An 11,644-nucleotide genomic window follows, 5' to 3' on the forward strand; every position below is an offset into this window, starting at 1 on the left:
ATCAGAGAGGTTGGGGGCGTAACATTCAATGTTTGGCCGTATTAAAATGTTAGTCTTGATTCCAACATTTTGAAAAAAAAAAAATCAAATATATCATAAAAATTCAACAATGTTTAATTCTTCAACAGTTAAATTGGACCACTTGTTGCTGAGATATTGGCATTAGAAAATGTGGGAATGTTTGGATGCGACATAAAAAACATCAAATTTAGTTTTGTTCGCTGTTTTTCTGCAAACAGAGTTCCAATCTTCAATGTCTTTTAGACAATTTTACAAGAAATTTAATAAACATTTCTAAAAATATATTTTCAGGAATAGACGATTTTACAATTTACGATTTTACAAAATCGAAAAACGGGAATTTTTCAGTTAAAACTATTAACTTCAAGTGGCTATAGTTTGAAAACGGTGCACTTTATCAAAAAATTATAACTTGGCGGAAAAATGTTTATCCATGCTTCTCTATGGCTTAAAAAGTACGGTATTTTGTCCCCTAAAAACATAAATATAAAAAAACAGAAATATATTTTGAGAAATTGAATATTTAATAAAAAAAATTATGTAAAAAACTGCAGTTTTTTCGTATATGTATGTTCTCTGATCAGTCCTAAAACTTTGCCGAAAACAGCGAATCAATCAGAAAATTGATTCAAAAGTTAAAATTTGTATATGAACCGTTGTCAAAATTGTATGGACAAGGCCCCAATGACATTAAATGGCTTCTTTGGTCATAGCGAAGGTCCCCACAAATTTTTAGCAAAGTTTGAGCAATTATGAATAAATATGGATTTTTTGAATATTTTAGTATTTTCGAAAAGATATATTAATTTCATGGAAAAAATCCGCATAAAAACAAAATTGTCATTAAAAGGTTTGTACAATCTATTGTAAACTACCGTCATCAGGGGTGACGTTGGGTCAGAGGGTGAGATTGAGTCATATAAAAATGCTGAAATTCAATCTCAGCCCCCCAGAACCAATTTCATCCCTGATGACGGTATAAATAAATATAGAATACTTTGTATAACGTCCAAAACCAGGGTGGCAATTTAAATCAAATTTTCTATATCCAGACTTTTTTCAGGCATTTTTCAAAGATTTTAACACGTCAAATACTAAATTTAAAAAAAATAATGCTTGCAAACCGTAAAAAAGTATTGAAAAAAAAATAAACAAAACAAACAGCAATCAATAATGCGCTTATAACATTTCAAATATTAAACTAACTTAAATTAACTTATATTCCCCTAAAACAAAAACGAAGCGAATCGTGATATATATTCAATATAATAATATAATAATATAATAATATAATAATATGAACTTCAGTTAGTTAAGTTACAATAAATTCGGCATTAAAAAATTGAAAACAAGAAAAAGTATCATCTACCATTCCAAAAATTGTACAGAAATAATAAGAAATTTTATCAAATAAATAAACAACATTTGAAAAAACAAAATTTCTACAGTTTTTTTTTTTTAAATGTCCTAAAAAAAGGGAACCCCACATATATATTATACAATCTTTTCAAAATAAACTATTGAATTCAGGAACTGAAAACTTATAATAGATTTCGGAATAATTAAATGAGAAAAGGAAAGGACTTCTTTAAAAAAAAATCTTTTTGGTGTTAGCAACTCAGTTTTGAAACCAAAAGTCTTAAAACAAACTGGAGATAATTGATTTGGAAAATAAAAAAGATTTAAATCTTTAAAAATTCAAAAACAAGTATATGAAACTATATTTTTTCAAAAGAATTTTTCCGAACATGCTGAAGCACACCTTGCGTATATATATCTTTGTATTTTTGATTTTATAATCAAATAGGGCTCATTTAGGCATTATACAAAAAAAAATTGATTATGAGAACACAGATTTTTGCTTACTTTAGGAAAACAAATTATAAATATATTTTTATTTTGTAAATTTTTAACATATGAGCAGTTCTCTACGGAATCGGTCTTTTAATTTTTGTATTTTTTAATAATGCTGAAACTTTTTTGGTGCCTTCGGTATGCCCAAAGAAGCCATTTTGCATCATTGGTTTGTCCATATAATTTTCCATACAAATCTGGCAGCCATACAAAAATGATATGTGAAATTTCAAAAAATCTGTTTCTTTTGAAGGAATTTTTTGATCGATTTGGTGCCTTCGGCAAAGTTGTAGGTATGGATATGGACTACACTGTAAAATTTTTTTGGCGATTTTTAATTTCACTTTTTGTCACTAAAATTTGATTTGCAAAAAAAATACTATTTTTTTTTATTTGCTGATGTGTTTTAGAGAAATGCCAACTTTTCAGAAATTTTTAGAATGGCCAAAAAATCTTTGACCGAGTTATGATTTTTTCAATCAATACAAATTTAAAAAAAATCGAAATATTGGTCGCAAAAATTTTTCAACTTCATTTTTCGATGTAAAATCGAATTTGCAACCAAAAAGTACCTGAGTGTAATTTTGATAAAGTGCACCGTTTTGCCCACCTATGAAAAAAATATTTTTTTGCTGAGATATTGCCATGCAAAGATTTAAAAACAGGAAAATTGATGTTTCTAAGTCTAGCCCAAACAACCCACCATTTTCTAATGTCGATATCTCAGCAACTAATGGTCCGATTTACAATGTTAAAGTATGAAACATTCGTGAAATTTTCCAATCTTTTCAAAAACAAAATTTTCAATTTTTTTTAATCAAGACAAACATTTCAAATGGACCAAACATTCAATATTACGCCCTGTTGAAATGTTAGTCTTGATTTAACATTTTTAAGAAAAATGTCCTTGGAATAAAAAAATATAAAAATTGAATTATCAAGCGATAGTCTCAACATTTGGATGCTTGAATTTGAATGTTTTCAAAAAAAATAAGATTTGAAGAAAACAAAAAGAATATCGAAAAAAAACTTTTTGCGATAATAAACAGAGACAATTTTCAAAAATTCAAGAGATGTTTAAATCAACCCAAACATGCTTAAAAATGATTTTAAACGCAGGGGAATGCATTTTAAATCAATTTCAGCTGATTGCACTTAAATTTCCATTTCAATTTTGAAGTTTTTTGAAAAAATATTTTTTGCCCTCTGATTTTTCGGGCCAACTTTGAAGGGACAAAAACTTTATATAAAATTTGTACAAGCCTTACTATTTTAACAAATATTTGCTTAACTGCCCATGATTTTTTGAACTTTTTTTTATTAAATCAAGTTTACTCGAAACTGTTCGAGTTCGCGCAGCGATTTCCATATTTCCATATATTTAACGTGAAGCCACTGCAATCCGTCTGAAAATTCAAATTACCAACTGCCTGCCATGCGCAACAACTCCAGCAAATCTGTTCACAAAGAACGAGGCACGGTAACGTGTTGAATCCTTTCTGCAGGAGGAGTTGATAGCAAAAACCCGAGTCTCACTTCATTTTACATTCTTTACACCGGGTAGGAGAGAAGTAGTGGTAGCAGGCATAGAAAATGTGACATTTTTACTGAATGACGTCGGGGTTTTAACCCTCAACTGTCAATTTTTTATTTTGAGTAGTTTTTTTTAACAAAAAAAATATGTTTTTATTATTTTGTGAGTCAAATTTGTTTTAACGAGCTTCTGTAATTTCAATCAAATTTTCGTTACGCAAATTTCCGAGGGTTAAAACACAAAGTTGAAAGAACCACCACCGCAAAGCGAACAATCGCGTGCGGAAATAGTTTAAAACATAATTAAACTGTTTCCCACAACGATTTGAGAAACTTTCTACACCTCCTGTCTCCTGTTGACGGCAGAGTTGGGTGGGGGAGGTCGTCGGCCATAAAGAACCTCCCCCTTCCCCCGGTTAAAATGGGGCCTTTGGACCTCTGATGGTTGCTTATGGTGAAGCCTTTTCAGTGTTTTAGCAATTCTTTTTTTTTTTTTTGGTTTTCAGAAAGATGAATGGCCCCACCAGGGTGGTTTAAGGGGGGGGGGGCGTACTTGTTTCGTGTTTTCAGTAAATCGTAAGGACGTGCCCGGTTGAAGGCGTTCCGAGAGCCACCAGGTAAGTAATGGGTCCTTTAGGGGATTTTTTGAGCGGGGTTATTTATGGGTGCTCGCACTCACACACGCAACTTCGCCCTAACAAATAGTACCGTGACCAAAGGTGAGGCTGGTGAGAGCTAATGGACGGCGAACGTTTGACCCAAATTAAGGTTCAGACGCGAAACAAGGGCCATTGGACACGCAATTTGGCAGTTTTAGATGGGAGAAGAATTAATCAATGCTTGAGTTCGAATTTTTATATCGATGTACCTATTTTCGACCTGGTGTCTAAACCACAATCAGCATCTAATATCACCCCATCGACAGCGCAAATACGTGGGGAAGCAGATCCCAGTTTGGAGTGTGGAACCTTCGGATACTGCAAACCCGTAACAAGCCAAGGAAGGTTGACAACTGGCTCGGGCAAAAGTGCGCCCAAATAAGGAAACACCATCGCCGGCCTGGGGCGCAATCTCTGCCTCCAAGGTCATTAACTTAAATTGGTTTTGGCGAGCACAATCAGAAGCGCGTGGTGTGGTTGTTCTTGATTCCCAAGTTGAGGTGAAGTCTGGTTTTGGCGCAATTGTCCCATTGTTTGCCGTAAAAAGAGCAGGAAGTGTGCCTGTTTGGATTTCAATGAATGATTTTTTTAATTGCTTGAATAGTTGTTGGAATCTAGTGAAATGACAACTTGCATCAGGACTTTTGAAAGAAAATTAAAATGTCTAAAAACCTTTTATTTTCAACACTTTTCAAGAAATCATTGTGTTTAAACTACCAACAACATTGATTTTCTTTGAAAACATTTGGAAACGGTCTAGGACACATTACAATTTTTCAGAACGATTTTCCCCTGAAACGGCTTTTAAATTGGATTGCTGTCAAAACATAAAAAAACTTTTCGATGCAAGTGCTGAAAACTGTAACTTTTCAGCACTCATGGATGCTGAAAAGTACTTTTAAGTACTGTTTATTTTGGGAATGACAAGTAGTCCATTTAATAATTCGAGAATAATAAGCATAGTAAGTAGCTTCACAACGGAATCGTATTTTTTTTTTAATTTGATACTCATCGAAACTTTTCTACTACAGTTCAGACAAAAACATATTTTGTGAGTTAAAAAAATGCATGGAATTGTAGGTCACACTGATCTTCGGAACCAATCTTAAAAAAAAAAAAACAAAAATCTAATTGTAATATGTTGAAAACATTTTTTTATTTACATCAAAATACCACGTACTTTTTCTCAAAATATGTTGCAAGGAAGTTCAATGTTAAGTGCATGTTTGGAAAAAGTGTTGACATTTAACTCTAACATTTCAAAGGGCTCAATAATTAAACATTTAATCTTCTTAAAATTTAAGTCCTGATTCAAAAAATTAAAAAAAAAATTTTCGGAGAGATCAGCAAATGTCACCATTTTTTCATTTTTTAACATTGAAAATAGATTAATTTCTAACATATTGGTACTAGAAATTAAAGGCTGTTTGATGAGACTTTTAAAAACACTTCAATTTTCTTGTTTGTATTTCTTTTACTTGCTGCATTTCAGCAACCAGAGGTACAATCCTCAATATCTCTTAGTAAGTTACAGGGTGGCCACTCAATTCCCATTTTTGGATTCTCGACTTTTCCCCGATTTTTCTAGAACCTCAAATAATAGGAATTTATTACTCAAAAAATGGCTGCGAAAACTATTTATAAAAAAGTCAACCGAACATAATTTTGAAATTAAAAAAAAGGAATTTACAATTTTCGTAAAGAGATTAATAAAAAAAATAACTTGAGGCATAGAATCATTCATAATTTCTACAATTGGAGAAAAATAAAACCATCAGAAAAATTTTTGAAACTCAAAAACACATGAGATTTTATGATTCATTTTAAAAATTGTCAAAAATTAAGTTCTTGTTCCTTGGTTTTAACAGGAAAATTGAAAGGAATGGCAACAAGTAAAAAACTCCCTGGGTCCTGTCTCGGTGGAGTCGCTGGTAGGCCGTTGGACTAACAATCCAAAGGTCGTCAGTTCGAATCCCGAGATAGATGGAAGCTTAGGTGTAAAAAGAGGTTTGCAATTGCCTTAACAATCAAGCCTTCAGACACCTAGTTTCGAGTAGGAATCTCGCAATCGAGAACGCCAAGGCAATGCTGTAAAGCGAATAATTTGATTTGATTTGATTAAAAAAAAAACATACCAAAATGTCAAAAACTTATGCAAAAAAATATATATATTTTGTCATTTTTTTTTTGATTTTGTTTATTTTTGGTATTTAATTATAAAAATCCAGTTTGATTTATTTATTTCAAGAATTTTAATGTTAATGAACGCCAAGTGTTATTTCAATCTTTAACCCTTTCAGGCGTGATTTTTTTTTAAACTAATGATGGGAAAATGATGTTTATGACCATTCAAAAATTATAGGCTAGTTTTGGAAATTTCGAATTCTGGTTCATGACCCATGAGGCCTGAAAGTGTTAAACAGAAAAATTACATTTATTCGCTCTTTTAAATTTCACGTAAAAAAAAGCTTTCAATCAACTGATCCATAATTCAAATAAAAAAAAAAAACAAAATTTATAGATTTCAGGAGTAAAAATAACCTAAAATTTGTGTATTTTTTTTTTTTTTGAAAAATTACCTAACCATCACAAAATTAATAAAATTATTCAAAATTAAAAAAAAATCAAACGAGTTTGCTTGGGATTCCAGACTTTTTCAGATTTGTTGACAAAAATCTCAAATACTCGATTTTTTGCGGTTTTTTTTGCGAATTCTAGACTTTTTCCCGACTTTCACGATTCAAGTGGCCACCCTGAAGTCTTAGGCATTTTTTTTGTAATTTTATATAATCTTGAAAAAAAAATTAAATTTAGTAATGGACAGTTACGGACAATATTTTTAAAATATATCTTGGAAACTATGCTATTTATAAAAAATAAACTTTTGATTGAAAATTTGATTTTAAATTAAAAACCAAAGTAGGTAAAACAAAAAAATCGGTTAAAATGAATATTTTTCAAAAAAAAAAAATGAAGAAAATCTTAACTCTTCGGCAAAATTGTTGTCCATACTTTTCTTTTACTTGAAATTTGTAGATTTTTTGTCCCCTAAAACATATAAAAAAAAAACAGATAAAAAATATAGATATTGGGAAAAATACTTTTTGTAAAAAAAGTAAATCGAAAAATAAAGAAAAAGTAAAAATCGAGTCCCATATTTTTTCTAAATAGTCTTTATCAATACCTGAAACTTTGCCGAAGACACCAAACCGATCAGAAAACTCCTTCAAACATACAGATTTTCGAATCTTAAAAATTGTATGTTCTGACGAGAAATTTGAAAAAATCACTTACATTCAACATATTTTTTTTAAAAAAGCCCCCTGCAACATTTATTTTATACGCAGGAAAATACAAATACATCAGATAGTTTTCATTTTATCACACCATTATGTTCATAAACAATTGAAGTTCTTTGAACAAAAACATTTTTTTGTTCCTTGATTTTTTTGTCCCGGAAAACTGTCCCAAATAGAGAGTAAACAAAATAAAAGTGGAATTTTGAAAAGTTGAATAAAAAATATGGTAATATTATGTTGAATAAATGCAAATTTACACAAATTTAAACAAATGTAAACCCGAGCAGCCGGAAATAACTTGGGAAAAAACATTTTTTGATATTTGAAAATACTAGGCCAATCACATTTTATGTTATTTATAACAAGATTTGTTATTCGTCGTTATGATTTTTTTTGTTATTCAATTGTTATTGTAATAACAAGCTAATAACACTTTTATTTATTCTTCAAACAAATCTTTGTTATTATTTTTTGTTATTTTAACAAATAATTCGATCATCCCAATAACATTTGGAGGTATTCTTCCATAACAAAAAATGTTATTCCAAAGTTGTGTTGGCCCTCAACCAATATCAGACCTATAACAAATATTGTTATGATAACATAAACTGTTATTAAACCCTTATGCAAAAATGGATTTTTCAAGAAGATTCCATAACACTTTCTGCTATTTTAACAATATTTGTTATTGAAATGGCATGAATTTTGGTATTACCGTCTGCCCGGGAATTTACACATTTTCAGAGGTAACATTAAAAAAAATTCTGACACAAAATCTGTCATCATTTCCAGATGTACTACATATTACCTTGATTTTTACTACATAATTCGAAGGTTCACAAAAATTGAACGTCTTCCAAATTTACACAATTAGTTATGTGTAGTTATGTTTTATGGTGTGCTACTGGTTTTTTTGTTAGTCTATTGTGCCACACACCTTTTGTCCTGCTAGAAATTGTCGGTTGACGACAGTTTCATCATCCCCATCATCATCATAATCATCAAGCGTGAGAGCATCCGCACACATTTGGTTGGATTCAAATTAAATTATGTTAATTTGCACAAGCTTTTGCTCTCCTTACTGCGTGGACGAGGATTCGCCGGCCGGTGCGTTCATTAGCCGCTCGTTAGGTCAGAACTTGAAGGAGGCAGTGGCCTTTTTTTGACAATTTCTGAAAATCATCATTGAAATAATTTCATGAAAATTTTAACATTTCGTTGAAAAATTACCGAACCAATCAACTTGCCATAAAATTTTATAGCAAAATTTGACAGCTGACTACACCTCTGCCCCTTCACAAATATTCCCGTTTTCGGTTCAGGAAATTCCTACAAGGTAAAGACAACATATTTTCCGCCCCGCTTGCTCATTCTGTCATTCCGGTGGAACAGCTCCGGAAGTGAGGGGATTCGGAAAAGTAGAGGGGGAAAGGGACGCCCCGCTTTGTGCAAATAATCTCCAGCCAGAATCGGTCAGAAAAGTTGAGTTTATTTATATTTTTGTTTTTGCCAACACGACCAACCCTTGTCCACGGCGTCTGCATCGTGGTCCTGGACCAGGTAATGAGGCCAGGGCGGAAAAAGTTCGCCCCAAAGTCGACGAGGCGTGACATTTTGATTAATGGCCTTATCCGGGTTTAGCATCCCTCTCTCTCTGTCTGACAAAATGAGGATGAACTGTATGGAGATGAAAATGAATTCAAATTATAAAAAAATCTCTATTTTTATTATTTGGTAAAAGAACATAAGAAACTATTTGCACATTAAATTATATTGACAGGAACACATTTCTGTTATGTTTGATAATAAGACAATTAAGGGTTAATGGATCTCCAAAGTTAATTCAGGGAGACCAAAGGTTGAGGCGTTGGGAAGGTAAAGTTCGAAAAAGTTCACCTCCCCTGGAAGACTAATGAATTCAAGTTTGCTGCGGAAGTTGAAGCGTCCTGGACCATGATGGGGAGGCGTCGGAATATCGGTCCGAAAATAAAACTGAATATTGACCGATTGACGCAATCAGCTAGCTGGATTTGGAGCTCTCCTGGAACACAGGACGCGGCGAGTTTTGATGAGCAAACAAGCCGGAAATCGATCGATCTGATTAGACATGGAAAATTTGGGGAATTTTTTGATTTTTGCCGACACCTGATGCAAAATTTGAACAGGGTAAATGCTTCTATTGTCTGTTAACTGTTTATATATGGCAACATTGTCTTAAAATACTGTCTTACTTGCCTTTGTATTTTTCCAAAAATTATTTCAGAGATCTTTTTTTAAATGAGCAATTCTTTACGAAATCGGTATTTTTTCTTGAATTTTAATTTTTGTGTTTTTTAATCCAGCTGAAACTTTTATGGTGCTTTTGATTTGCCAAAAGAAGCCATTTTTCACCATTAGTTTGTCCATATAACTTTCCATACAAATTTGGCAGCTGTCCAGTGTTTTTTATGCAAATCAAGTTTTAGTGACAAAAAGTAAAATTAAAAATCACAAAAAAAATTTACCGCAAATCATTTTTTTTTTTTCGGTGTAGTCCTTATTCATACCAACAACTTTGCCCAAGACACCAAATCGATCAAAAAATTCCTTCAAAAGATGCAGATTTTTGAATTTTCATACATCATTTTTGTATGGACAGCTGCCAAATTTGTATGGAAAATTATATGGACAAACTAATGATGCAAAATGGCTTCTTTGGGCATACCGAAGGCACCAACAAAATTGCAGTAGGATTAAAAAATACAAAAAAAAATCGAAAGACCGAAATCTGAGAGAATTGCTCAAATATCTTTTTTTTTAATTATTTAATCTTCTGAATTAATAAGTTCAATAATCTGGAAACAGATTCGTAGATGGTTTTTATAACACATTCTGACACTCTGGGAACACTGCCAAGAAATTTCGATTGTTATTTTTTGCTTACATTAAAATTACAATTTTGCTCCTTTTTTGCATTTAAATTGAGCATTTCTCTACGATTTGTTGGCTCTCCATTCAAAAATAGTAGGTAGATATTCAAAAATCTCTGATCGATTTTGTGTCTCTGGGAAAGTTGCAAGTGTTGGGTTAGTGAATTTTCACGATTTGGCGGACCCCGTGAAATGTGGAAATTTCCATAAAATACCGTGATATTTAACAATTTTCATTGCTTATACATTCAAAAAATATTTCATCCACAAAGCCTTTTTTATAAATTATATTAGTTTTATCATTCAAAAGGAAAACATACATTCGAACTAAATTGTTATCACAAAAAGCAAAGCGTAGCTGTTATTCCTCAAAAAAAAAATAATGTCAATGAATTTGTTGCATATTGTTGTTTTTAGAATATTAAATTAAATATATTTTGTAACTAATAAAGTATGCTGTGGTAAGTTTTTAAAATTCTGCTAAGATTTTTTTCAATTCTCTTAGTCGATATAACAAGAACCAATACAAATATTTAAAAAATTGGAAAACTTGATTTATTCATGATTATATGAATTTTGCCTTAAAAAAAATATTTTGATCTTAAAAATCAAGATTTTTAAAGAATATTTTAGCTTTTTTTGAGTCCCAAGAAATTTTTACAGTAGTATCAAACTTCACAAAGTTACGTGACTGAAAAAAAACTAAGAAATTTAGAAAAGATTAGTAAAATTTATGTAGATAAATTATGATTGACTGCAAAATAATAGAAAAATATTTATAAAAAGAACTTTCTGAAATTTAACTTAGATTTTCGAGGATATTTTAACATTTTTTCAACGTCCGTGAAATTTTCTTGAAATGATCCTTTGGAATTATGGTTCCCGTGAAAATTGCAGTTTTTGAGCGTGAAAATCACTAAGCCTGATGAGAACTATAAAGAAAAACAGAACATAACAGAAAAAATGCCGATTTTTCCACAATTTTTGAAATTATGTTTTATGGAACAAAAACCCGCAATTTTTGCATCATAGAAAAAAAGTACAAAAATGTTTTTTTAAAGAAATCTCACCCAAGAAAGAAAATTAAAGTTCAGCCTATTATGCAAATTTGAATTTGTAAAAGAAATAATACTACCTTCTTATTTTTTTGATAAAATGCATGATATGGAAATTAATTGTAACAGCATTTTTTTTGACAATTTCTTTAAAAAAATCGATTGATAGAGAAAATTTTCTATTCTTTTCATTTTGGAATTTTTAAAATAGGCCATTTGTAGCTGAGATACAGTCTTGCTAAGAAAAAAAATTGATGATTTTGAAAGAAAATAGCTTTTCAAACATTAGTTGAATTTTATTAATGAAAAAACGA

At 31.0% G+C, this 11,644-nt stretch overlaps 1 protein-coding gene across 1 annotated transcript in view; it reads right to left on the reverse strand.

Annotated features, from left to right (window-relative positions):
* LOC120419317 (protein tweety-like) overlaps positions 1-8,979 on the reverse strand; it is a 58,900-nt gene extending 49,921 nt beyond the window's left edge. The window contains 1 exon segment of the mRNA XM_052710012.1: positions 8,890-8,979. Coding sequence (XP_052565972.1) covers positions 8,890-8,979 — 90 coding nt within the window.
* Between the last annotated feature and the right edge of the window lie 2,665 nt (positions 8,980-11,644).

Source organism: Culex pipiens, chromosome 3 (genome assembly GCF_016801865.2).
Source record: "Culex pipiens pallens isolate TS chromosome 3, TS_CPP_V2, whole genome shotgun sequence".
Lineage (NCBI taxonomy): Eukaryota > Metazoa > Arthropoda > Insecta > Diptera > Culicidae > Culex > Culex pipiens.